Genomic DNA, 26,326 nt, shown 5'->3' on the forward strand with positions numbered 1-26,326 from the left:
ATAACCTTAACTAGATAAAGTAGCTGCTGCTGCTGCTAGTCTTCTCCACTGTGCCCAGGGCCACCACTTTCCCTCCCTCCCTCCCTCCCTCCCTCCCTCCTCAAATTATAGGAGGACAGGAATCTCTCTCTCTCTCTCTCTCTCTCTCTCTCTCTCTCTCTCTCTCTCTCCTCTGTTTGGTATTCAAAATTCTTCTTTTTCTTTCATGTGACTTGTGAGCCTAATATATGAACAACATTTTTTATAAAAAAAGTTATGTAAACATGAACTTGTTTCGATTAAATGATATTAATTTTATGGATTTACATCTCAAACTTTTTCTGGATATCAAAAGCCATATAACTCTGACTGGATGAAATGCCAGAAACCAATGATTCACAGAGAGAGAGAGAGAGAGAGAGAGAGAGAGAGAGGGAGGATCCAAGGATGATTATTTATAATAGCATCCCTAAATTGGTCGAGTTCACATATTTTCCTAGATTTTACCAGCACTTAATCTTGAAGTTAACCCATAATCACACCCAAATTAACCTACAGCCATAGAACTAATCCCTCGTACGAACCTCTTCTGATCTGCTGTCTGCTACATTAAGCAAGCTCTTGATTTTTCTCCACAAGTCTCACTTCTTTTGCAGATCTAAGCACACTGGCCTGACAAAAAGAAAAGAAAGAGCTTAATTAATCAGTTTTTAATTAACAATGATGCATTATTATATAAATCACACACCTGGTCATCAGTAATTTCCACAGCAAACCCATCAACGATGACCAGAGACAATGTCTTCTTGTAGCTTCCTGGCTCAAGGGTTCTTGCCAACAACTGGTCATGCTTCCGGCTTAGATACAAATCAAGCTCATTTGTCCCTCTCTTTGTTCTATGTATAAATAAGCATGCATTTTTAGATAAGGATACTTATGAAGAAACAAGAGAAGAAGATGAGCAGCAAAGAGAAGCAATATACACTTACCGATTAGCTCGAAGGCGCTCGTATTGAGGATCGTAGTTCATGAAAACAAAGTATGATTCGATTTTGGTGTCTTGCATTGTGGCTAATTCTAACTTTCTGTGCTCTTTCTTCTTCTAGGTTATTGACTGATGGGCAATGTGGCCTCAGCTAGTTCTACATGATGCTTATTTATACTTGAAGTCATCACAAGAGGCCTACATTTTTTGTTTACATTATCAAGTCTACTTTTAAGACAATATTATTACAAGATTTAAGTCTATACACACTTATAATACGATACGAATAATTTTGACTAAATTGCGATAGAAAATTCAAATTTTTATTATATTTATAAATAAAAAAAGAGATGTAATATAGAATAATACTAGAAACACAAACTATTTCGGGAGCCCCATAAATGTTGGGGAAATAGTACATTTGCAAACTCAATTATCTACTGGGGAAGAAATTGGAATCTAAAATATCTATTGGGTTGGGAGACAATAATGGGGATGCTTCTATGGCAACATTAAAGGAAGGGCCATCATTCACACTCGGAAGTTTCTTGCCTAGTGTTTGAAAAATACAATTTTAAATGTCGACCACACGCTTGCAGTATAAAAGTCAACACTTATTAAACAACTTTTTCTTTTTTACTGAACATTTGCAAATGAGTGCTCTTATTTCCGTACATCCGTCCTATTTTCTAATTCGTCTTATTTTTTGACCGACCATGTAAATTTGAAAAAAACCCAATATTATATTTTCATCCACGTTATTCGTAAAATACCCTTATTAAATTAATTCAATCAAAGCTCCCCCACCCACCCAACCTAATCGGCCACCCTAACCCCGCAGGCGGCATCCACCCCTTTGCTCGCCAAAAACACCTCCTTTTCTCTCTCTTTCATTTCCCACTCCCACAAGACAGACTAGATAAAAATTACGGCTACAAGTCCTCTTCAAAGTCTAGAATCTCTAGAAATATCAAAAAAGGAAAACCTGTCAAAACAAATTGCGCTTAGAATTTTGCCTCTGTAGGAAAATCATATTCTTTTTCTTCTCTTCCTTTTATGGTCTTACCCAAGTTTGTGAGAGAAGATGCATCTTTTCTTCCTTTAGTATCTGAATCAGTGCCACCAAGTGGGACTTGTTTGGATCGGCACATAACATAGAGAGAGAGAGAGAGAGAGAGAGAGAGAGAGAGAGGAAAAGAGGATTTGTCGATGGCAAGGGGGGAGGGGGTCGCTGCCGGCAGGGTGGGATGGCTAACAAGTCGGTTGGGTTTTTGTTTTTGTTTTTAAAATAATTAGTTTTAGTTTTTTATAGGACAAACTACAATATACCCCCCAACCAATAGGGTCATTTATGAGTTCATACCCGATTTTAGGGACATTTACCAGTACATACTCAACGTCACGGAAACCCTACAATTTGCCCCTCTCATAGCCAAATCATTCGAGTCTGTTAAATAATGATCTGTCAAAAGAGGGACCCTTTTTTTTTTATGACATGGACTTCCACGTGGACAAAAAATTAATAAAAAATTATTTTACTATTTAAATTATTTATTATTGTTAAATTAATTCAAATTTAAAAAAAAAAAATTTAAATCTGGCAAAAATCAAAAGAAAACAAATTTCTCTTCGTCTCATTCTCTTCCCACCCCACCTGACTGACTGCCTCTTCCCACCTTTCCTCCATGCACACCGCCTTCAAAGACATCGCCATCGCCACCAACCTCGTTGTTGTTGTATATAACCAAGGGCAAGATCTCTGTCCTCATCATCTGCGCCAACCTCACCACGACCTTGTACAAAATCGATAGGCCCTCTCGCTTCCGCCTCTACCCCTCCCAGATTGAGAAGATGAGAAATTGATAATGGCGGTGATGCATTTCTAGTGCAAATCTAAATTCTCATACTCAAAGCCACATCCTTTTTGGGTCTAAGATATCTGAACTAGATTGTCGGCTGTGATTTTTGGCTTTAAATCAAATGGGTTCATCTGCATATTCTGAAAGATTGTTCAACAGGCAAAGAACCCTTCACAAGATCCTTAGAGGAGGCCTTGGTAAGTCATCATCTTCATTATTTTGTATGAACTTCTCCCACTTTTTGATCATAGATTATGTTCTTTCAATTCTTAAGACATCATAATTGTGATTGAAATTGTTATCCAGTATTGGAGTTCTTTTAGTATAAGTTTTGATTTGACTTAAATGCAAGATTGATATTGAGAAGATGAGATTAGGATTTAGGAACCAAGAGAACCCTAATTGTGATTTTCTCAAGGGTCGGGATTCGACAAATTACAAGGTGAACCTATTTTGACTCTTTCTCTTTCTATTTTGTTGTTGTTTGATCATGGCGGATAGAGGTGACAAATCTGATCTAGTTGCTGCTTGCCCATTGTTGGGCTTGTTGGTTAGGGAAGGCGTGGCTAGGTTTGTGGGTTGTGGGGTGGCTGGGGTTCATGGATTGCAGTGTGGCTGGGGTTGCGGAGAGGTGGGTTCATGAGTTCCAACGATTGGGTTAGTGTATTGTGGGGTGGTGGGGTTGCGACAAGGCTGGGTTCGTGAGTTGCGATGATGATGGTGGAGATGGGGGTGGGGTTATGCCTGCAACGAGAAAATAATGAGAGAGAGTTCTGGTTCTAGGTTCTGCGTGTGAGAGAGAGAGAGAGAGAGAGAGAGAGAGGTTTTAAAAGGTTTTTAGGTTTTAGACATAAAAAAAATTTCACTTTTGGAAAAAGCTAAAGCTTTTTCAAAAAGACAAAAAAACCACTCAACTTTCAAATCAAAGACATGCAAATGTATTGGATTCCTTAGGAAATCTAAAAATAAATAAGGGCATTTTTGTCCATTTTTGCTTCTTTTAAAATTTTTTTCTATCCTTTTGCTTTTTCCAAAATGTCCCTTTTTTAAAATAATTTAAATAGTAAACTAATTTTTTTTATTAATTTTTGGTCCACGTCATCTAAAAAAGGAGTCGCACTTTTGACACATCAGTATTTAATAGACTTACTAGTAAATGTCCTCAAAATCAGGTATGAACTCGTAAATGACCCTGTATGTTAGGTGGTTTACTGTAGTTTGTCCTTGTTTATTTACCAAAAGTTAGCAGCACTCATTCTCTATTAGCAAGTATTAATTATAGACTAGCAATTTGATTAGAGGCAGTAATGTTTTCCATTAAGATAATTAATAATGGATTCAATATTAAAACATGTCATCTGGATCATACCGATGGTGACAAAAAAGAAGATCAGAAAGCCATTAACCAACTGATTAGTCCTTCACTAATTAATCTTTTTAGCCAATATAGCAACGACTCGGAAGTCAAAGATTGAACTAATAATACTTTGATTGTACAATTAATTATCTTGTCAAACAAAACTTTTACTCCATCAAACAGTGTGCCCTTTACTTTCGTGTGTATGCACGTGTGCACGCAATATTTGTATATATAAATCACACTAACACATAATTTTATATTTATAAAATATAATTTACAGAAATAATCTTTAAATGAATACTTAAAAAACAGATAATTCGGATTATTAAAATACAATAGGGTGAAACCGTGCAAGTGTCCCTCAAAAAAATTCTATGCGTATGTAGTGCATGAACCAATGTAAAATATCACATAAATTGAAGAAGGAAAAATAAATTAATTTGCTCTGCCTAATCTTCAAGTTTGTACAAAAATTAAATGCCCTTTAATTATATTATCTAGAAGGAACATTGGGAAGCTTTATCTATATGATCATGGATATGAAAAAACGACCCCATACATGGCTCTTATTATTGGCTGGAAACAATAATCGAGAAGATAGTGTAATAATGCCAAAAAGCCCATCATGTGAATGGGGGAATTCATATGGTTTATTTTACTTGATAAATCAATCCGAAATCAGTTTTCTAAGTCACAGGATCTACCAAGTACCCTCGTGATCAAAATGAGATGATGAGTTGGAATTGGTCAAGTCGTTAAGACTGTCCAGTGCAATGTATGTGGGCAGGTTCTTGTTGATTTATCAAACGTTAAGCAGAGAATTCGGATTCATTGAGATATGGACTCGTTTGATTGTGATTCTGAATAGATCAGAATCATTTATAAGAAGAAGCATTTCAAACGTGTTTCTCCATATAATCACTTAAAATTAAAATGAGTCCATAATTGATGTTAGAGATTTGTTTTGTTATTTCGGGTGTTTAGCCCCTTGTTAGCCATAGAAGGTGATGCGTCTTCTGATTTTATAAATATAGATTCACGAAAAATGTGAAAATGTAAAAAAATAAATAAATAAATAAAAAAATCAGACCAAATAGAAAATGTTCATAATGGAGAGGCGTGGTAAAATACAAGTAGACAAAAAGACATGTGCGTACATGACAGCAACTACGTAGTCCTGTCGGGCTCATTCGCCAGAATCGTACGTACGTGCAAACATGTGCAAGTGGAAGGGGACAACACCAAATGTACGAACTCCACGTGTCAATGATTGAGCGTGTTAAGGGTTAGGGTGGACACTAGACACCCTTTTCAGATTCTTCCACACACACACACAGAGAGGGAACTCTGACTACTCCTCTGTACTATACTCGTGAGTATGCTCTGTCAGTCACATGGTGGTATACTGAGTTATCTTTAGAATTTGAATGCATAAATCTACTTGTGGTCTATAGACTCAAGCAAAATCTCATATGTATTATCCACATTCCTCACTTGTCTTTTAAGGGAGATGGGTTGGGTTGTTGGTTTTCCATCTTCTCTGTATGAATTATATGTATATGAATGGAAGAGAAGAGTAAATATTCAAAAGGAACTTTGACTGTGCCATGTTACACATAAATTACCTTATGTTTGACTGTCATAGTTTGGTTTAGTGAAACTCAGTCTTGCAATTTAGGTGAAAATAATTTTCTTTTCTTTGGTTAGTAAAGGTGAAAAGATCAAGAGATTAGGTCTCTCCCCTGCTCGTCTTCAACCACAGAAGGCTACAATTGAAGAGATGATCAAAACTCTTAGAGCCATTCTAGCGGTGCTGGCAAAACTCAAGCTGTTTTTGTGATGGGGTTTGGGCCAAAAAGGGTTTCCAGCAGCAAAGGCTGGCCCAGGATGAGCTTGGGCTAGCCCGAGGGGGAGTTCAGCCTGAGTTCAAGCAGGGTTTGCTAACATCAGTGATAACGTTAGCAAAAAAAATAATTTAAAATATCTAAAAAAAAAACCCAAAAAATCAGATTTTTTTAAAAAATAAATACTTAGTCATATTTTTTACTTTCCACACAAAAACTCTATACAAATTTCTCTTCTCATATCTCATGTGAATAGTTGTTCATGCAATAAGTGAAACACTACAACTTTTTGCAAAGGCAGCTACTATTCACATGAATAAGAATGCTATAGGCCCCCTTTCCATGGCAAAGGACAAATGGGTGGAATTGCTCTTAAAGAAGTTTATATTTGAAGAACATGGTAACATCTCTGAAGAAAAATGAGAAGAAAAAAAGGGCTTATTCTTTTCTGAATTTTGGGTTTAGGGATGTATGTATATCGTATCGATCGATCCCTAGTACACACAAGCTGACTGCTTAAAACTTGACATTAGTATCATTTAAATCTAACACTACTTACAATATCTCCAAGAGATAACAATATATCTCTTTTATAGAAGGCCTAGCCTCTGGTTTGGCACTTGTACATGCAAAAGCAATGTCCAAAACCCTAGACACTTGCCTCCTTTCTTTCCCTTCCTTCACAGCAAACTCAAAAAACTCCGAACCACCTTCTGATTTCAGGCCTTCCTTCTTTTCCTTTGTGCCTTCTGTCATTCTCAAACCCTTTGGTCCTGCCAATACGTCCAGCAGTATCACCCCAAAGTTGTAAATGTCACTCTTCTGACTCAGTTCAGCACAGTAAGGAGATGTTTGCTGCCAGCATGGCGACTTCATCATCTGCCACATGTTGGGAATTTCGACCGGCTCCGCCAATTGGGTGAATCCATAATCGGACAAGCAGGCTGAGAAGTCGATGTTCACCATCACATGGCATACCCTAATGCTCCCATGCACGTTCATCTGCATCTTCTTGTCATATGGAGGGTATTGCTCATGGATGAATGCAATTGCTCGTGCAATATGAACAACTATGGTCAGCCTTTGGTTCCAATCCAATGCTGTGTGACCATGTTCCCTAGCACCTTTATGGTGAAACCAAAATAATAATTCAGTCATATATGACTAGAAAAAAAACAGATTTGAATTATATGTCAACATCAGAGTTGATCTTAAGAGATTTAAAAGTTCTGTGTGAAAATGGAGAGTATATGCAAAAACATCTTTGGAATGGGTAAAAGCACTTCCAAACAAACCTTAATCTAAGATATTGTTCATGTTTGGTAATACCGAACAAAATAGTTCTCCACTCATTTTTTTGGTATTGATCTTGTGTTGATGTCCAAAAAGATATCGTTTGAAGCTTATTGATTCAACAAAACAACCTAATTTTATAGGTAAGTACAAGATCATCAATAAATCAATAGAGGATCCAAGGTTGCTACTATGTTACGATGATTAAAAGTTCTAATTATTGTGTTCCACAGAAATTGACAAATTCAGTTTTTTTAAGGTTACGAAAACACTTTCGATCTTCATGTGAAGCACTTGAAAATAAATATGTAACACATGTTTAGGAATAATTAAGATATGCTTTAATTTAAACTTACCAGCAAGCAAGTCAGCAAGGCTTCCCATGGGGTAGTAATCAGAGAGAACAAACTTGATCCTCTTAGCATACAAATAAGCAATGACAGGCACAAGATACTCACTCTTCTCACTCACCTTAGCCAAGTGCTCTATTCTCTTCCCAAACTCACGCCTCCCAGAGCTCACTTTCCTAAACCTCTTCACAGCACAAACCCTACCATCCAACAACACCACCTTCTCAGTCATCCCCAGCCTGCTCTCCCCTATCACACCCACCGAACCTCTCAGCACACCCCTCAGCGTCAAGTGGGACAGCCCTTCCCCACATCCAAGACACTTCCTGTCGTGTCCGCAGCGGACAAGTGGCAGGTCCTGCATGAACCCTACGATGCAGTCTTCGTAGTCGTTGAACGAGCTGGTGGTGTAGCCTTGTAGTGGGTCTTGATCTTCATTTTTGGGGCTCTTTCTGGGCTTTGCTGTTAAGGCTCTTGACAACATAGTTTCAGGGAGGAATTTTGAAGAGAGGATTTGTAATGTCAAATGTGTTTTGGTTTTTGGTGTTTTGGTGAGAATTATGCCGTGTGGTTGGTTTTCTTGTTGGGTGTGATTTGGATTTATAGTGACGTTTCTTGGTTGTATCAATCCAGCTAGCTTGGTGCTTCCTTATTGGGCCCTTGGGTTTCAGAAAATCCAAATGTGGAATCTGATATTTTTCGAACTTTGGCTAGCCTACCAAACCAAACACATTGGTATATATCATGCATATTTCCATGGTGTTATTCAAACTAGGGCTGTGCAGATCCAATTTAATCCGCTTAAATCAACCTATTCAATTTAATTTTTATTCGTTTTGATAATATTGGAAGATTGGATTGGTTCAAATAGTGAATCAAGAATAGAAAATCCAACCTAAACCGAACCAATCCAATATACATATTAATATACATTCATATTGTATAATATCTACACTTTCATCTTGTTTCTCACTAATATATTAATCTTACTTAAAAAAAAATTAAAACAGTAACATATTGAATATATTATTATAGTAATTTATATTAAAAATTAATATATTAATGTCATATCTTTGATCATATTGAATTTTGTATTATATGTAATGAAAGATAATGAAGTTTTTGTGTGATTATTTTTTCATACAAACCAATCATCCAATCCAACCCAATTCAATGTATATTGGATCGGATTGTGTTGGATCCTGACATATGACCATATTAGATTGAATTGTAAAATTTGTAATCCAATAAAAGATTGGATTGGATTGGTAAAAAACCATTGGTTTTGAATCGATGCTCACCCTTAATTCAGACCTCTTATTTACACCCTAAAATTACTAAACACCCCATTTCCAACCTCATAATATGTATTTACCTTTTTTAGAAGAAGGAAAAAAAAAAAAAGATGTTACATAACCTATCTGGCAATACTTTTAGAAGGCTCAGAAGCATTTTTGACAGCATTGGTCATAATAAATAAAAAGTGCTTATAAGTTTTAAAAGCTGAGTGATGCCTTCATGACATTTTCACAATATGTATAAGAAAACTCCCTTCCCTCGATATCACTTGTATAAAAGAAAAATTCAAGTGATTATAAAAGACTCTTCCACGATACACCATAAGAATTTTCACTGTTATAAAAGAATTATTTGTGAATATTGACCAGTGAAGGTTTTTTTTTTTTTTTATAAAGAAATTTAGATACATTTGAGTAAATACCTAATTACTTGAGTTACAAACGTCTTGCAGAAAAATTAGGAGTTAGGAAAATGTTTAGATTGCTTAAAATAGGGTTGTTAACAATGTAAGCCCAAGAATGTCTTCACCAAAGGGCACAAGACAAGACCACTCCAAATTTTGTGGAGTTGGTAAGAAAGGCTCGCCCAAAACTTGAGAGCATGAGATTCAAATGGCCCACTTGCAGTATTTGGTTGAAGCCGGCATTGATAAACAAAACTAAAGATAAGATAAGAAGATTCAAACTTTCACATAAGATCTTCAAAAAAATAATATATTTTTGGGACATTGTTGCTGTTGGAGTAAAAAATACTACAACTGCACCACGTAGCAATCGCAACACAAAATAGCGGTGGTGAGCATGTGTCCTCTGTTCCAAAGTCGCCCTCCTAGAGTCCTGGTCAGCCTCACTCGTTTTCTACCCCTTCTAGCACGTCCTGAGTGACGTCATTTCCGACCCTCTTCTCACACACGGCACCCAGTTTTACTAAAATACCCCCTTCTCCAATGTTATTTGACCCCCTTTGATTTACTATTTGAGATAAGCCTCTTTGTCAATATTTTTTTGCAAAATTTCAATTGCGTCTCTAATACGAGGAAATTATAAGAAAAAAAGTCTCAGTTGTCGCCTTCTTTTGGGGGTTGGTTGCTTCCTTCTTACCTATCCTCCTCATGTGATCCTTTCTTTTCTCCTTTATTTAATTTTTCCTTAAGATTATTAGTTTATTTTGTGATATGAAAGCAGTCGTTGTGAAACGATATTGTCGTCATGATATAGTCACTATATTTTAGCCCACGTACACAAAGAGTTGGCTCTTTTCAACATAATTTGGAGCTCTAAAGAGGGGAAGATGTCTAGTTGCGCAGAGTTCGAGTTTAATCAGTGAGTGACAATGGGTTTAGTTGGTATGGCACTATAATTTTCTTCGAGTTACCTGGAAGATGTGGAGCGGTGGTCTTGTTTCTTAGTTTTGTTTTAGACCAATAATTTTTAGAAACTCTTTAGGAGTTTGTTGTAATTTGTTTTCTATTTAGGATTTTATTTCTTTTTAGCTTTTGACTTTCGATACGATTTTTCGTTTGTCATTGAGCGGCGGATTTGTATTGTAGGTCTTAGTACACGTGCTTCTGGTTGCTGGATCGGGGATTTAATCATTGTTTGGATTGTGCGTAATTCTCTCTATATTAATTCAATATGTTGTGTTTGGTCACTAAAGAAGATTTACCTATATTTAGCACATAGTTACTCTGTACTTTTGTGCATGCTTTTAAGTTTAACATATCGAATGTTGGTCGCCCCAAAGATTTCGTATTGTAAATGAGTTTTGTTTATTACAAAAAATTCTTTAGCAAACTCATTTATTAGTGAGACTTGAATTTTGCTTATCTAATGACTTTTAGCTTTTCGGAGAACAATTTTTATTAAACTTAAGTGAAGAAAACCCTAGCCGCACTCTGATCCCCTTTTTCCTTGATGACAACCAACTGCGAGGAAGCTAAGGGGAGGTGGCCACTGCCCCTCCTCCCCTTTGCCCATCTTCCCCTTCCTCTCCCCATCTCCCCTTCTTTTTCTCCCATATTTTCCTTTCCTCTTATCCCCTCTTATCCTCCCCTTCCCCTTCCTAAATGGTCTATATCTGTTTGGATCTAGGTCTGTTTGTTTGTTTGTTTGTTTTGTTTGGTTGTTTTTGCAGTGTTCCATCGGTGTTGTCTTTATCTCGGCGGCGGCAACAATAGTGACGCTGGATTGTGTCTCTCCTTAGGAGAGTTGTGATACTTGGTGGTTGATGTTTTGTCTCTATTTTAACGGCGACTGCAGCAGCAACACTGGTGGTAGTTGTTGGGATGTGATGCTCTTCTTTACTCTGCACCAACCGAAGAACTATGCTTGGTCATAGAAGGTTTTCTTTGTCAGGTTCTGAGTTGAAATGGAGTGCTTCTCATGGGTATTTTTACTGTTGTTTCTGTGTTCGTCCTCCGTATTCTCTTCTGGTTTCTGCTATGGTATGACTTACAGTTTGTATGGGTGTCAAAAGACTATGATTTTGCTCATAGAAGGCTTCTTTTGACAATAGGGATGTTCTGCGGTCCTTTCCTGTTGGTTTACTATTTGGGGTTTCTACAGTCCTCTCATGTGGGTCTACTGTGTTGGTCTCTAGTTGCGGTTCTCCTCAGAGGCTTTGTGTTAGGTTTTGTTTTTGACTTGTTCTTTTATTGTAATGGTCTAAAGTAACTTGAATTGGACTCTCATGTTAGTCCATGACGTGTGGGGTACTCTTTCCTTCCATGGAATTTGTCCAATGAGGTTGTCCTAAGAAGGTTTTAATGAAGCCACTGTATCATATCGCTCTTTGTACGTCTGTGGTTTTATGAATGAATTCGCCTTCTCAAAATGACTTTTAGCTCTTCAATTAAATTTTCTACATTAAAACAAGAAACAATACAATCAATCCAAAAGTCAGATGACTTTTAGTTCTTCCATATTTATGTCACCTCATCACTGTGAGAGAGTATAGTAAAACGATGAAGAGTCCATTGAGTTGCTCATAGTGAGCTTAGGTGAATGGCAAATATGTAAATTCGACAAGAGAACGAGCCCTTATTTGGAAATTGGATCCATGTGGTCGTGCCCGCATTTTCCAAGTCAACTCAGTCGAATCTCATATCCCTCCAACTAACGGCTCTACTGTGAACCCAAACTAACCGGAAACCCCCTCCCTCCAATCACGTGGCCGGTCACCCCATTGCCCGCTGCCCGCCATTTCCTCCTCCCCTCACTCAAATAGTCACGAATTTCAAACCCCAACTGCCCGATCTGCCCGAAACACACCCCTTCTAAGTTATATATATCACCACCAACCGCTCATCTTCTCCAATTCACAAAATGGCCAAACTCGTCTTCTTCCTCGTCGCTCTCCTCTTCCTCTTCTCCTTCACCCACGCCCTCACGGCGTCCGATCTACCCGAGAAGGAAACCAACGGCCGCGATCCAGCCAACACCAAGTTTCCCGAATCCGAAACCAAGACCGCCACCGCCATACTCTTACCCAGCGAGAAACGCGACTCCGAACCCGCCAAGGATTTCGAATGGATACCGGATGCCGCCGATACGAAGCTTCCGGATTCTGATGGCCCCACCATCTTGGCCAACGAAGAGTCGACTGAGTTCACACACAGCGAGTCCGTTCCGTTGACCGTCATCAGCTTCCGCCCCGTCAACCGCCACTTCCCCAGGCGCCCCTACCCGCTATCGTTCCGTCACGGACACCGTTGCCGCCATGGCCGCCGCCATGTCGGGCCGTGGAGCCCACGCTTCCATGGAGGAGAACGCGACCGCGACGTCATTCCGTACGGTAACGACATGATCCTCGGCGACGACTTGGCTTTGGATCCGGTGTTTCGCGGCGGACCGCGCCAGATCCCTCCTAGGTGGGGCAGTTTCCGCCACGGTGGGCCCAGGTTCCCGTTCAGGCACGACGACGACATGGAATTGGAGAGGCCGCATCACCATCATCACCACCGCCACCACCACGACCACGACCGCGAAGAATTTGAAGGAATGGAGAAGCCGAGAGAGCACAGGCATGAACACGAACGAGAGCACGAGGGTGGTTTGATGAGGAGGTTCCGCAAGTTCTTGAACCGCTTCTGAGTTTTGAAGCGACTATCTTAATGTTATCTGTTTTTGGTTTTACTTGTTCCAGCTTGTAATCTTATGAGACTCTGTTTCTGTAAATAACCATGCATCCATGGGAGATGTAGCATCTTATCTTATTTGTATTATGCATCTACGTATCTATGTAAGTTTGACTACTATGACAGATAGATTTTATATATAAAAGAATGGTTTGCTATGTGATTGCATCTGAACCCAGAATTTTTCTTTACCTTATATGGTTGGACAATGAAAAAGAACAGAAAATACAGAGCTGAATTCTTGTAGCTTTGAGGAGCAGAGAGGAAGAGTTACATAAATATAAATTTTTAGGAGTAGTTGGAGCATGTAGATGCTCGCTGGGCACTGCTCAGCTCTGAGCATTGTAAAGGGCTAACCAGATGGGCAGCCCCGCTAATGTCCGAGCACTTCCAGGGTGGCGATCTTGATCCCGTCATGCCGTGGAGATTGATGTTGGAGAGACAGATTCCGGTGAAAGGGGAGTTCTTCAGACCTAGTATTACGCCGGCCTGCTGAACCTGCACGCCCCAAACGTCCTTTAATGTGATGCCCTTCACGACTGGGAGAGCATTTTGGTTGTATTTGTCATCTGGGTGGTCTCCAACATCTCCTGCAATCTTTATTCCCCTTCGGACTTTTTCCATGTACACGTCTGAAACTGTGATGTTTCTTATGAACGCTCCCCGGCCGATGTTTGTTTTGATGTGGATGCCAACTCCCATGTTGTAAAGGTTTATGTGTTCAGCCAAGACATTCTCCACCCCACCAGAGGTTTCACTTCCGATCGCAATTCCAGCAAATGGGGATGATCCTCTAACACGGCGGATGGTAATGCCCGAACTAGGGCGGCCATAAGCGATCCCATACTCATCCCATCCGCTCTTTACAGCCACAAGATCATCTCCAGTAGATATGTATGAGTCCTCTATGCAGACATTAGAGCTTGAATCTGCACATATGAATACAAAGATATACATTAGGAACATGAACATAAAGAGGCTTCACACTTAAACTACAGGCAAATAGACAATTGTGACTCTTCCATACTCAATCGTGACACCTATACAATGCACAGACCCTTGTCTTTTCCGCAGTAAACAAGATGTGGCTTATTTAGATAACAGGCATGTACCTGGATCAACTCCATCAGTGTTGGGAGAGTCATTTGGAGCCAAAATTGTGACATACCGGACAACAACGTTGCTGCAAAGGAGAAAAGTATGTATAAGATCAAAATCACAGCTCAGCAGTAAATTCTTTGCAGAAGGTGCATTAGGCTCAAGCACCATAAGGGCAGCTTAGGAAAACATGAAACAGGATAGTTGTGTTTGTACTATAATTTAGCTGGTCGATTTGATGTAATTCCAGCTTATAATCAGAATGTATTGGCAAAGTCGCAGTAAATTCATCAAGAAATTTGACTTTCACCCAAAAAAACTTTCCGACCTAATCATTATCAGACAGCATTCAACCTCAGGTTGAACTCGTTATTTAACTTTTGTACAGCCCTCTATGAAATGCCACCTTCTCTTCAACCGTTTACAAAGTGAGTTTCTGACAGAAGTTCCAAAAGTATTTCTCTCATTGAAGTGAGGCAATTGATCAGAACATTAACAATACGGCGCCAACTAACCTTTCTTCCCACAATCAATCCCTTCTGACCTACCCAAACAACATGTATGGACCCCCTCAACCCCCTCTTTATTGCAAATTTATAACTTACTTCCAAGTCTGCAGTCACTAACTCAACTCAGAATGGCAGCAAATAAAAAAGAATATGATGAATTTTTCACTTCCAACTTCATAATTTACTTTCGTTTAAAGTGATTCAGCTTCAAAAAACAATTGGTTTAAAGGGTGAACAAAAGACTCAACTTCGCAATCATAAGTAAAACAAACTGATGGATATAATTTTTGAACAAAAATGGCAGGTAGAGTACTGTAAAAGACTAGAAACATAAGGGAAAACAAAGCTCCAGTCCATAAATAAAAAAAGCAAAACTAAATTCCAAGTTTGGCTGTTACCTGCAATAAACAGGGTGAATGTTCCAAAAGGGAGAGTTCTGGAAAATCACATTGGAAATGATAATGTTTTTCGAGTTCATGAATTCGATGAGATTTGGTCTAGTAAACTGAAGAGTTCTTTGCCTCCACATGTTCCACCATACACCCCCTTGGCCATCGATTGTCCCATTCTCACCTGAAAAGGAACAACAACTCATTAGATATAGGGTAACCCGTAAAAAGAAGAAGTATGTCAACTCCCACAACCCAGCCTCCACCACACCCAAAAACAAAACAAAAAAGCAATAATTAAATCTTGTTCAAACCTACCAGTGATAACCACATCTTGGATTCCATCTCCATGAATGAAGCTCATATACCTCCCTCCAGGAAGCTCCCTCCCTCTTCCATAAGATGGCAAAGGAGCAATCAGAGGCCAATTCCTAGTATCCTGATGCATCAACCCACAAAGAGAATTGGAAGAAGCACAACATAAAATGAAACAATGACCACAAAATAAATCAACATTCACAAAACACTTCTATCATATAGTAAAGGGGGGAAAAAAGGTTTGCTGTAATGATGTTTACATAAGGGTCAGCATTTACAGCATTAATATTTAGGACCCTGCTGATGCAAATCAGCAAAAATACAATAGTCAAAATTTTGAAATGATGTATTCTAAGAGATGCTTTACCGTACAAAACGCAGGGCTTCAATATAAACCACAGACATATTAGTGGAAACTGATTATTTGGAAGAACTTTCAGTATGAAAGTTATAATCATTCCAGTAAAGGAACTTAAGATAATTGTTTGCCGTGCCTTTATTGAAATTTTAATTTTATATACATTCATTTTCATTTTAAAAGAGAAGGAGAAAAAAGTTAAAGATGTCTCTTGGAAAAGGACCCCATAGATTAACTGCTAGCACAAATTATAGCGCCGCGTTATGAACTAAAAAAAGTAGCAAAGCATTCCAATAGCGAACAGCTTTTGAACATGCCAGATAGTTACAAGTCCAAGTACAGAAAACTATGGAACCATAAGTTATGGCGCTCTGTGACCTGCTGATTAGGGTATCACATTCTTTTCCCGCATTAAGCACAAAATCATGCCATAATCTAAAGGTTAGGTTGCCTTTTCATGACAGTCAAAGTTAAACTTAGTACTATAATATTTGATTTGGCTTATAGCCTAAAATATAAATCATAGTGTTTAATTAATAGAAGACATTTACTTTAGAGGAATGGTTTTTGTAATAAAATAATAACAAATCACTGTTGCTGTTTTCTTAAATAATAAATTGTGACCAAGCCGTTCTTATCTTTGTCGAACCAGCAATATACTAATTTATTGTGACAGTATCAAAGACGACAAGACCTGTGACACTCCATCTAGCTGTCCAACTATTTGATTCATCATCCTATAAATGATATGCACATGCAACCACGCTGCAATAGACCCACCATGTATTTCTGCTTTTAGCCTGGTTCCGCCTCATAGCCCGAGGCCACACATTCATTCTTTCTTGCTAAGCCACACAGGGCCAAAACAAGTTGGATTTTTTTATTTTTTTATTTTTTAATAGACACAAACACTCATAGAGATTACAAAAGTTGAACATAATCACACTTAAAACTCTGAAACCACTCATTTACTTGCATGACCCTACACTCTCATTCCTCAACTCGTTCAGTAAAAAAAAAAGGCACAACCCAGTAAACTGAAGCGCAGATATGTGGACTCTGTGCCATCAAATTAACTATGGCCATGGTAAAAGCATTAATTTGTAGAGCACAGTTTAGGTGAACACATTGAATTGGTCATAAAAAGAGTGTTGGGTTTGTACCTGGGTGGCTTTGATAACAGCACCTTTGGCCAAATAAAGAGTCATGTGGCTTGTGAGGTTGAAGCTCTCTGTTAAGTAGACCCCAGGAGGTATGTAAAGAAGCGTGCCTCCTCTCCTCTTCAAATGCTCAATCCGATATATCGCTTCCCGAAACGCCTTGGTGTTCAATGTAACGCCGTCGCCGACGCCTCCGAAATCCGTTATCGATATCTTGTCGTTTCGGTACCTCATGGGCACTATCCCAGAGCAAGTTACCACTTCCGCCACTGAGAAGTAGCTGAGGCAGAGGAAAATCGAGAGGGAAAACCAGAGATAACCCATTTTTGGTAATTTCTAGAGTTTACGAGGGGAATTGAGAGATAAAGCGGAGGGGTTAAAGTCTAAAGCGCCAAAGAGAAAGCTCCAAAGAGTGCTTTAATGGGTGAATAGAAGGAGCAAATGCTAGTTGTTTAGATCTGGGAACGGAACAAAGAGAAGGCTCCAACAACCCAGCTCCAAAGAAGCGATTTTGGTTAAGCTGCAAAATGGGTTTGCATTAATAAATTCAAAGACAACAGCTTTTGGTTAAATATTTGAAAGCAGAAAGCAGAGCGAGGAAGAACATACTAGTTGTTGTAGTCGTGGGTTTGAGCTTAAAGCTTTAGCTGCGCTGTTCCAACGGCTGAGATGAGCCTGGAAGATGACTTCGGAACTCGGAATCGGAGATTATGAATTTGAGAGTGAGAACTTTGTCTGCAAGTAATTGTCTTGAGCTGATAAAAGAGAAGGAGAGTGCGTGTGAGTACAGCAAGTTGTGGGAGCGCAACACTTAAAGCACATTGGGTCGGTGGTTAATAAGCACCGCTTTTGTCACAAAAAATTAGCGCTTTCCAATGGAAAAAATATACAGCAGAAAAATGCTACCGTTAGTTCCGGGTGGGGCATGGAGAATTTTGGGCCGTTGATGAGTGGAATCCACATTATCAAAGGATGAAAATACTTCACCCTTATAATTTGCAGACATTTGTAGGGTCCACATTATCAATGACTGCAAATACTTCACACGAGTAATACCCAAGATATTAAAAGAGGGAATTCTAACACGGAACATTGAATGCAGTAGTAAATGTTTTTAACTATTTGAGCTAAAATAAGTTCGTTGTAAAGCAAAATCTCTGGTTTAAATATAAATATAAATTGCATCTTGGATGGAAGATGCATGCTGCAACAAAATAATAATTTAGAATTTAGAGAATCAATTAACCAAATTTTGTTTTGAAAAACAAGATGGGAGACGATTCAAAGCTTAGGAGGAGAAGTAGTAGTAGTAGTTTTCCCTTTTCCTTCAATTGAGAAATAAATAAATACATCACATGAAATTTAACATGGGGCATTCAGAATTCAGACTCAACATTGGCCTTTTGGGCCAGGAAGTTAGGCCCATGACGTTCAGTCCAGTTAGCTTGAGAAGACCGCGTACTCCCTCGCAACACTGAATCATAGCTCCTCTGGTTTTTCCCGCCATCTTGCCTAGTCCCAGTCTTTGCCCTATCCCGCCATTTTTAACCACAACTCTCTCTCTCATCGCCTCCCTTATTCACTTTGCGCTCTCTGTCTCTGTGTTCCTTCACTTGGCTCTCTCCGAGGTCAGTACCCTCTTTCATTTCATTTCAATTTTATTTTTACCTCGACTTCTTGTTTCGTTGCCGAGAAAGTGAAGGAAATGCAAAGAAAATTTACGTTCTGTTACTTACATTCAATTGTAATGTGAATTTCCTTTCATAATTATCATGGGTTTTGAAATTTGACCCCTTTTTTTCTGGATAAAACATTAATTTTATTGTTGGGTTTAATTTTTTTTTTCTTTCCATTCTCGTGGTAATGTTAATTCTGCCTGATTGTGATGTTGGGTGCCAAGAGAATAAAATAAAGCAGAAGGTTGCTCAATCAAGCTTCTCAATATCTGTTTGATCTTCATTTTGATTGTATTAGAAATTCTTAGTTATTATTCCTCCCAATCACAATGCTATTATGTTAGGGTTTAATAGACCTATTCTTAAATCTCTATGCATTTTGGAACAATGACGGTGCTGATTGGACATAAAATGCAGGGACTCTGCTAAAAAATGACTAGAGACGAAGTTTCCAAAGGCAGCGATGACATGATGATTGACGAATATGAACAGAAGCAAGGGAATGTGGTTCCTGATGGATTTAACTCTCATTATCTCAAAGTTTACTATGGTAATCCCCGTTTAAGTTTATATTCTATTTGAATGTAATTGAGATAGTTACGTAGTTTTTGATTGCTTTAGAATCTATGATTCTGTAGAATTTTACTTTATATGCAGATGCTCCACTTTAGTCAATCGAATTGGTGGTTGTAACTTGTAACCTGTAAGGCACTTAAGACTTCAAACTTAGAACTAGATACAAATATGTGAACATTTGCTTATTGTTTGTGTAACAAGATATTGGTAATCACATGCAATGAGTGTTTGCTATTTTACTGAACATTTTTTTCGTTGATATGAATTTTGAGAGGTGATTTCAATAATCTTCCCCTTAACGGAAAGTGTTATTTGTAATAGGAAAGCTCTTTCCATATGCGGATATTTTTAAATGGATGTCCTATGGAAATGGTAAGCCACATCTCTCAATCAACCTGGTTCTAACCTTCAGTTTTCTTTGTGTTTTCATGTGCACACCTTGAAATTTATTTCTTCTGTGGACGTGTAACTGATTGCTGATTTGTAGATGGGAAGCATCCTGCATGCGACCAGTCCTACTTTAGCCGGAGAGAGTTCTCTTTCACACTGGATAATGAGGTTTATCTGCGGTTCCAGTCTTTCAACTCTATGTCTGAGCTTGAAAATTCGGTGAAAGAAAAGTGTCCAGTCAAAATAGATATTGGGCCTGTGTACAGTGTTGATGTAAGCTTTTTATGTCTGTATTTCCCAACTATTTGATAATGCAAGCGTTGACTTGACCTAACAATTTAATCATTCAAATCCTGAAAACCAACTTAGAAACAAGATGTATTTGAAAGAATTCATAATTATAGATCAAAGATAGAATTCCTGTCCATGGTTTCTTGTTGATTTTAATTGTTGCCTGTGGTTGGGTTTATAATAACCTTTTAGCACCATATCTGTGGTTTGAGTTTTCATCTTTTCTATGTTGCAGCCTTCAAAGAGGCATGCATATGCTCAGAGTGGCGATAATGTTTTCACCCCAGTGGAGAGGGAGCTGATTTTCGATATAGTAAGCTAATCAACCACTTGAACTTTGAAGATAGTCAATGGTCACAGTCTAACTAAACCTTTGACTATGACCGTTCTACGACATGTTTGAGTAAGGTTTTCTCCAACAGGATATGTCAGATTACGATGATGTTAGATACTGCTGCTCAGGAGCTGATGTTTGTTTGGAGTGCTGGCCGCTTATGACAATTGCTATCAAAGTTATTGATACTTCCCTTAGAGGTAGGAATTTTGTGTTTTGGAATCTGATATATATGTGGTTAGAGCCTTGACTTTTCACTTTTCTAAACTTATTTGCTGCAGATGACTTTGGTTTCAGTCACATTCTCTGGGTATATAGTGGAAGACGTGGTGTTCATTGCTGGGTTTGTGATGGGAAAGCAAGAAGGTGATTCTCTTAATGGTAGTAATCTTCCGTTTCTTAGGTTCCTAAGGCATGTCATGAAACTTAAACCATGTTCATTTTTCTTCAGGCTGACAAATGAACAGAGAGCAGCTATTGCTGACTATTTTCGTGTCTATAAGGTTGTGCACTGTTTAAATTACATTTGGGTTTTGAAAGATTTTTACATTTCTGTGAAAGTTGTTGATTCTATACTTTGTTCAGGGCAATGAAAACAGTCATAAAAAGGTTTCTTTTACTGGTCTTGCTCTCCATCCATTCCTTGCGTAAGTAGTAACGTACATTATTGACTTTACGATACCGGGCCCTTTGTTGCTTCCACTAAGAGTATTCATTCATGCAGGAGATCTTATACTGAAGTTCTTATGGATTTCTTTGAGAGGAAATTGCTTTTGAGTCAAGAGATATTTTCAACTGAGGAGAGATATGAAAAGATCTTAGATATGATTCCTGATCCTGATCAATGTATATGATGATTCTTTTCATGTCTTATGCATCTCTATGCCATATCCTGGAATAATGGTCAAGTTATAATACTTTGTTATCATTGCAGCTATTACTTCTGAGCTGCGTGGGAAATGGCAGGAAAAGAGAAGAACCGCTAATTCAAAAGATGACATTAATGTTCTTAGATGGGAGCAGCTGAAAAACGTGCTGCAATCTGGAAAACATAAGGTACAAATAGCAGATGTTTTTGAGTGTATGTACCAAAAGTGCATTGTTCTGGGACAATGATCCTAGTCTGTGAAATAGGATTTTGATGTTTGAAATTGTAATTAGGCCTGTAGTGAACTTAATTTTACTTTTAATCATTAATTGTTTCAGGTGCAGGGACTGCGCAGGTGTGTTGAAGAGATTGTGTTCTCTTTTACCTACCCTAGGCTTGACATGGAGGTATGCACAACAGCCCCACTTTCTTTTACTGCCTCCTGTTATTCAACTAGTAGTTTGTATAAACTAACTACATCAGAAATGTATGCTAAAAGATTGTCTGTTTGTGGTAGGTTTCAAAACATATGAACCATTTGTTAAAGGCGCCATTCTGTGTACATCCAAAAACAGGTTAGCCCGGTGGGAGTTTGTTTTTCTGGTGGTACAGGGTCTGGTTGATCGTATTTAATGAATTTTTTCCGGCCCTTAACTGCTTTTTACTCTCCCCCCAATTGATAAGTATTAGGCATTTGGATATTCTTAATGTTTCTCTGTTTATTTTATTTCTTTGTTCCAGGTCGTGTCTGTGTTCCAATCGATCCAAACCGATGTGAGGAATTTGATCCCACGGCAGTACCAACCCTTTCCAATGTAAATATGTACTTGGCTTCCAGTTTTCTTCTTCTCTGCATATATGTTTTCTTGGTGGGAGATTCTGTTATTTTTAGTCGAACTTTCTACATAATGCATATTCAACCATGTAAGATGGCAAATTTGATATAATATAATTTTGAACATAGGGTGGCTTTTATGTGATCTAACCTGTATAGGATGCAACAATATGCACAGGTGCTTTCTCGGCCGGACCTTTCATATGACAGCAATGCTCTGAAAATATAACTCAACTAAGCCTTAGTTCTACTGCGTGGTCAGCTACATGAGTCCTTTTTTCCATTCCACTATATCAACGAGTTTAGCCTCAGTCACATCTTTCACATTCATATCCATCCACATTACCTCTGACCATGTTTTTGGTCATCATCTTCCCTTAGAACCTTATACTTTAATCAAATCACTCTTTCGTAAAACTGCATTGCTAGGTTGTCGTTGTACATTCAAACCCCTTTAAACGATTTTCCCTTATTTTATCTTCAAGTGATACCACTACTACCGTTTTAGGAATACATTCATTTTTTATGGTATCTTTTCTTGTATATTAGTTCAGCATCTTTACATCTGCATTCATCCTATGGACATGTTGTAGCCTGGTTGCCTGGCACTCCGTGTCTTATAACATTGCTGGTCTGGATATCTTGTAACCAAAAAGATGGTGTGCATGCCTTTTTATTGCAATAAATTGAACATTATGTAAGCTGGTTTTTTCTCACAATTCATTGTCTTTTGAGTTCTATGTGTCTTACATGATTATTATGTTTAATCTGCAGCTTTTAGAACAACTCAATATTGGAGGTTTAAGAGCAGAAGTTGATAATGGTGCGTCAAGTAACAGCACGTTTCTTTCATTTCATCTAGCATTGACTCTGATTTAGCATAGGAGGTTATACCTAGATGGAAAAATGATGTCGTTGGGTGGTTGTATCATGTATGATTATTGATTAGGCAATTTTGATGTAGGAAAAGCTACAAATTTTCCTGTTTACTGCAGGTGAACCTGCACTAAGAGCCACTTGAAATATATTTTGCTTTTGTGATTGATGGTGTTGTATATCTTTTACTTGATCACAGACTGGGACAGAACGTCACTTGGAAAATCAATACGGTTTTTCAGATCGTCATTTTTGCAGCCTCTGCTAAAATCTTGCAAGGTACGTAAGCAACTAACAAACCATTTTTATTTTAATTCTGCTTGAAAGATTGTTCATAAACCAGAATCATCTAGTCATGTTGAAGGATCTAGTTCTTTAGAGTAGAACAGAACATTCCACTAAGTCCTAATTTGATACCAAAAACAAAAATTATTTTTCAGACTTAGTTGTGTTCTTATCTATTAATAGGTTTTGTGATTCATGAATGTTTGCAGGAGGAGATGGAAAGTTCATACAGTGCGAAACTGCAGCAGTCGAAGAACTCCTTTAGTTGGTAAAACTGTTTGCTACAATACAATTATAATTCATCTTGTGGAGTTGTCCCAACTTTCTGTGGTCCAGTTGATGTGAAGTTATATTTTCAAAAGACAATCAGGATTTAACAACGTACTGACATCTATTTGTAAATGACATGACACTTTGTTCACCAAACAGCACACATGTATCTTTTTTCTTTTCTTTTTTAAATATTCCTGTTGCAATTATTCTTTTTTTTTTTCTTTCCAATGCGAAATGTCCAGAAAATCATGTGGAGTGTATAGTTACCATCACATGTATATTTACGGGATAGTCCGAGTTTGAATCTCCCTTCCTCCGTTCATAGGGAGAAAAACAAAAACTAACAACCAGTTTCTATATGCCACGTAAATTTATAGTCATACCTATTTCATTATTGCAATCACCACAGCTTTAATATCTCCATTCTGATTTCCCATTGGAACTGATTTCTTATATGATCCATCATTTCAACTTCCATTTTCGTCATGCATAAAAATACTTAAATGGTAAAAACGGGGTATGATACAACACGGAACTGCCTCCTCCTATATCTATGTGTGTTGTCAGTTCTTGAAAGGATGATGATGAAGAAGCCAATCTGAAGAGACGTAACGTTCACATGGTGTTTCTTCTCCAATAGGCACATTTGGTCCTTGGAGGACCACAAAACAACCTCATCTCCATTTTCACAGCAATGAGGATAAGGCCTTTCTTCTTCGCCGACGTGGCTGACCTCACTTCACCATCATCACTTTGGGATTTTTTTTTTTGTTTTTCTATTTTTTAGTACAAGCGATAGTCTAAACTAAAGAATAAATGAGTTCTCACACACACATCAAACAAAGATGTCATGTGGATTCAAACTTAACTTCTTGTCTGCAAATCAAGGCTATTTTTCATTGGGTTAGACGCTGATTAAATTTAGGTATAATTTTGGAGATAAAAAAATTTGAGAATTTTGGTTTATATATGTAGCAAGAACCTTAAAAATTCATTAAATCACTACTTAATCCATAAATAACACAACTCTAGGTGCCCTCAGACATTACATATAACTGGCAAAGTGCCTCGGTGTACAAAAACAAGGCACAAATACAGGGCCGCAAACAAAAGAGCCAAATACATATTTAACCCCAACCAAACTTAGAAACCAAAAACAAAGACAAACAAACATATTCAGATGGCTACTCTTAAGAATAAGAATAAACTACCAATTTACAATTACCACTAATACTAAACTAGACAAAACAGAAATTGACATACTACTAGTAGTACAACTACTTACTTATATACCCTTAATTTGAAATTTTAATCTAAACACCCAAGATTAAGAAAATTAAGACTCTTCTAATTAGCAATAACTTCCCAAATCAACTCAGGATCATAGGAAGGCATTCTTGCAAGTGAGCAGCCTTCAAATTCTAAGTCCTCTGCCATCCCCATTGACCACTCTGTTGAAATAGAGGGTGGTGAATTCTCACACCTCCAAAGCCCATCTTCAGAAACTGTTGGTGTTGGTGTTAAAGACACCAATTCTTGACCAGAACCGTCGCCAAAACCCGACGGCGACGACGAAGACGGCGACGAATCCACCTTCATCACAGCCTTCTCATTCTCACTGGAATTACTGCTCTTCTTCGCGTTCTTCTTGGCTCTTTCTCTCTTCACCTTCTGGCAAATCGCTTGAATCTTTGCATCCACGGAGGTCTTCACAGCGTTCAATCTAGCGCAATCTCCAAAACCCATCTTACTTGGGTCCTTAAGATTGGGAAAATTCAACCTTGCATACTCTCCTCGAAGCTTATACGCCGCCCGATCGTAAGCATATGCGGCGGCTTCGGCGGTGTCGTATGTGCCAAGCCAGACCCTCATTCTGTTCTGAGGGAGCCTGATCTCAGCGACCCATTTGCCCCAATGCCTCTGTCTCACTCCCCTGTAGAGCTTCTTCTTGCATGGAGCCATGTAAGAGGTTGAAGAACAAGCAGAGCTCTGAACTGGGTTCTTCTGAAAAAAACGTGAAACCGCGGCGTTTGCCCGGCTTTCGTCGCAGAACTTCTGGAGAAGGTCTCTCTGGCGAAGGTAAACTGATGAACCCAGTGGCTCAGAAACAGAGCTGTTGTTGCTGGTGGTGGTGGTGGTGGTGGAGAGTGTTTGTGGGCAATGGGAGAAAATTGAGTCCAAGGTGTTTGTGTTGCTTGTTAAGATGAGATTTGAGAGTGAAGATCGGATGTCAATGGTGTCAGAAAACCCAAAAGCAAGCTTACTGTCTTGCATTGTGTCCATAGTTCTGGTAAAAAATTGAAGCAAATATTTAATCTGTAGGAAACAGGGCACTGAAAATAAGTCCCTTTTCCTAAAGAACCAGAAATGAAAAACAAGCAATTTGCAGATGGGAAAATAAGTGAGTGATCCGATTAAAAATATATGGACCAGAAGAGATGAAAGAGCTAAGCAGAGCAGAGAGCTCAAAAGAAGAGCAAGGTAGAGTTGCAGAAGAAAAAGAAAGGAAGAAGCTTTGGAAACTTTGGCTCTCTGAGAGATAGAGAAGGTTAGGACCTTTTTTTTTTTTTGGTTCTTGCTGATGTTCAGAGAGAGAGAGAGGGTTAGGAAAGGCTGAAGGGTGTCCTTATTTATAGCTGCAGTTTATTGCTGAGCTTTTAACATCTAACCTCTGTTCACAACTTCAAAATTTTACATGGTTTGAAATTTGGCCCGACTTACCTCAACCCACATGATAAATATGACTATTTTGCCCTTTTTATGTGGAAAGTGAGCCAAAATTGTGTTTTTGTTTTGTATTGTATTTCCTTTTGGTTGAAGAATAAGAGTTTCTCTCCTTTTCTTTTACAATCCCAAATTCTGTGTTGGGTATTGTTAACTCAATATAGTATGGTTTTAATCTAATGAAGTGAATGTGTTAATTTGATATAGTTTACTCCGTAACAACTTAAACTTTTAAATTTAGTGATTGTCTAACATTATATCA

At 38.3% G+C, this 26,326-nt stretch overlaps 6 protein-coding genes across 9 annotated transcripts; 2 read left to right on the forward strand and 4 right to left on the reverse strand.

The window, feature by feature from the left end:
• Positions 1 to 416: 416 nt before the first annotated feature.
• On the reverse strand, positions 417 to 1,360 carry LOC103337657 (subtilisin-like protease SBT2.5). Its single transcript, XM_008240825.2, has 3 exons — positions 969 to 1,360; positions 728 to 875; positions 417 to 651 (listed from the first exon to the last, which is right to left on the reverse strand). The coding sequence occupies exons 1-3, from the start codon at positions 1,043 to 1,045 to the stop codon at positions 589 to 591; spliced, it is 288 nt and encodes a 95-aa protein (XP_008239047.1). The 5' UTR covers positions 1,046 to 1,360; the 3' UTR covers positions 417 to 588.
• Positions 1,361 to 6,447: 5,087 nt separating this feature from the next.
• LOC103337725 (putative inactive receptor kinase At5g58300) lies at positions 6,448 to 8,227 on the reverse strand. Its single transcript, XM_008240896.2, has 2 exons — positions 7,677 to 8,227; positions 6,448 to 7,151 (listed from the first exon to the last, which is right to left on the reverse strand). The coding sequence occupies exons 1-2, from the start codon at positions 8,152 to 8,154 to the stop codon at positions 6,583 to 6,585; spliced, it is 1,047 nt and encodes a 348-aa protein (XP_008239118.2). The 5' UTR covers positions 8,155 to 8,227; the 3' UTR covers positions 6,448 to 6,582.
• Positions 8,228 to 11,798: 3,571 nt separating this feature from the next.
• Positions 11,799 to 13,262, forward strand: LOC148915234 (uncharacterized). Its single transcript, XM_089041997.1, has one exon. It carries the CDS (start codon positions 12,293 to 12,295, stop codon positions 13,058 to 13,060), a length of 768 nt encoding a protein of 255 aa, XP_088898123.1. The 5' UTR covers positions 11,799 to 12,292; the 3' UTR covers positions 13,061 to 13,262.
• Positions 13,263 to 13,267: 5 nt separating this feature from the next.
• On the reverse strand, positions 13,268 to 17,704 carry LOC103337656 (putative polygalacturonase). Of its 2 annotated transcripts, XM_008240824.3 has the most exons (6): positions 17,546 to 17,704; positions 16,940 to 17,456; positions 15,419 to 15,539; positions 15,110 to 15,284; positions 14,217 to 14,287; positions 13,268 to 14,033 (listed from the first exon to the last, which is right to left on the reverse strand). In XM_008240824.3, the coding sequence occupies exons 2-6, from the start codon at positions 17,258 to 17,260 to the stop codon at positions 13,393 to 13,395; spliced, it is 1,329 nt and encodes a 442-aa protein (XP_008239046.2). In that variant the 5' UTR covers positions 17,261 to 17,456; positions 17,546 to 17,704; the 3' UTR covers positions 13,268 to 13,392. The 2 variants fall into 2 exon arrangements, with proteins under 2 accessions (XP_008239046.2, XP_088898122.1); XM_089041996.1 differs by having other exon boundaries at positions 16,940 to 17,704.
• Positions 17,705 to 18,426: 722 nt separating this feature from the next.
• Positions 18,427 to 23,529, forward strand: POLA3 (DNA primase POLA3). Of its 3 annotated transcripts, none has more exons than XM_008240823.2 (17): positions 18,427 to 18,564; positions 19,030 to 19,162; positions 19,510 to 19,560; positions 19,676 to 19,851; positions 20,105 to 20,182; positions 20,292 to 20,403; positions 20,485 to 20,569; positions 20,655 to 20,706; positions 20,789 to 20,850; positions 20,928 to 21,049; positions 21,138 to 21,259; positions 21,410 to 21,478; positions 21,589 to 21,646; positions 21,813 to 21,886; positions 22,681 to 22,729; positions 22,982 to 23,061; positions 23,277 to 23,529. In XM_008240823.2, exons 2-17 carry the CDS (start codon positions 19,045 to 19,047, stop codon positions 23,337 to 23,339), a joined length of 1,371 nt encoding a protein of 456 aa, XP_008239045.1. In that variant the 5' UTR covers positions 18,427 to 18,564; positions 19,030 to 19,044; the 3' UTR covers positions 23,340 to 23,529. The 3 variants fall into 3 exon arrangements, with proteins under 3 accessions (XP_008239045.1, XP_088898120.1, XP_088898121.1); XM_089041994.1 differs by having other exon boundaries at positions 21,416 to 21,478; XM_089041995.1 differs by lacking the exon at positions 23,277 to 23,529 and having other exon boundaries at positions 22,902 to 23,018.
• An 817-nt stretch (positions 23,530 to 24,346) lies between these two features.
• On the reverse strand, positions 24,347 to 25,947 carry LOC103337653 (Integrase-type DNA-binding superfamily protein). The gene has a single exon (XM_008240822.3). It carries the CDS (start codon positions 25,621 to 25,623, stop codon positions 24,688 to 24,690), a length of 936 nt encoding a protein of 311 aa, XP_008239044.1. The 5' UTR covers positions 25,624 to 25,947; the 3' UTR covers positions 24,347 to 24,687.
• Between the last annotated feature and the right edge of the window lie 379 nt (positions 25,948 to 26,326).

Source organism: Prunus mume, linkage group LG7 (genome assembly GCF_029339155.1).
Source record: "Prunus mume cultivar Tortuosa linkage group LG7, ASM2933915v1, whole genome shotgun sequence".
In the NCBI taxonomy this organism is placed as follows: Eukaryota; Viridiplantae; Streptophyta; class Magnoliopsida; order Rosales; family Rosaceae; genus Prunus; species Prunus mume.

Excerpts from the sequence above, each read along its gene's own strand:
- LOC103337657 (XM_008240825.2), bottom strand. The coding sequence starts at position 1,045 with ATGCAAGACACCAAAATCGAATCATACTTTGTTTTCATGAACTACGAT. Across the intron at positions 876-968 it reads GAGCGCCTTCGAGCTAATCG|AACAAAGAGAGGGACAAATG; the intron begins GTAAGTGTATAT and ends ATTTATACATAG. Across the intron at positions 652-727 it reads TGGAAATTACTGATGACCAG|GCCAGTGTGCTTAGATCTGC; the intron begins GTGTGTGATTTA and ends TCTTTTTGTCAG.
- LOC103337725 (XM_008240896.2), bottom strand. The coding sequence starts at position 8,154 with ATGTTGTCAAGAGCCTTAACAGCAAAGCCCAGAAAGAGCCCCAAAAAT. Across the intron at positions 7,152-7,676 it reads CCTTGCTGACTTGCTTGCTG|GTGCTAGGGAACATGGTCAC; the intron begins GTAAGTTTAAAT and ends TTCACCATAAAG.
- LOC148915234 (XM_089041997.1), top strand. The coding sequence starts at position 12,293 with ATGGCCAAACTCGTCTTCTTCCTCGTCGCTCTCCTCTTCCTCTTCTCC.
- LOC103337656 (XM_008240824.3), bottom strand. The coding sequence starts at position 17,260 with ATGGGTTATCTCTGGTTTTCCCTCTCGATTTTCCTCTGCCTCAGCTAC. Across the intron at positions 15,285-15,418 it reads CCAAGATGTGGTTATCACTG|GTGAGAATGGGACAATCGAT; the intron begins GTAGGTTTGAAC and ends GTTCCTTTTCAG. Across the intron at positions 14,034-14,216 it reads CACTGATGGAGTTGATCCAG|ATTCAAGCTCTAATGTCTGC; the intron begins GTACATGCCTGT and ends TCATATGTGCAG.
- POLA3 (XM_008240823.2), top strand. The coding sequence starts at position 19,045 with ATGACTAGAGACGAAGTTTCCAAAGGCAGCGATGACATGATGATTGAC. Across the intron at positions 20,404-20,484 it reads TATTGATACTTCCCTTAGAG|ATGACTTTGGTTTCAGTCAC; the intron begins GTAGGAATTTTG and ends TATTTGCTGCAG. Across the intron at positions 20,570-20,654 it reads TGTGATGGGAAAGCAAGAAG|GCTGACAAATGAACAGAGAG; the intron begins GTGATTCTCTTA and ends ATTTTTCTTCAG.
- LOC103337653 (XM_008240822.3), bottom strand. The coding sequence starts at position 25,623 with ATGGACACAATGCAAGACAGTAAGCTTGCTTTTGGGTTTTCTGACACC.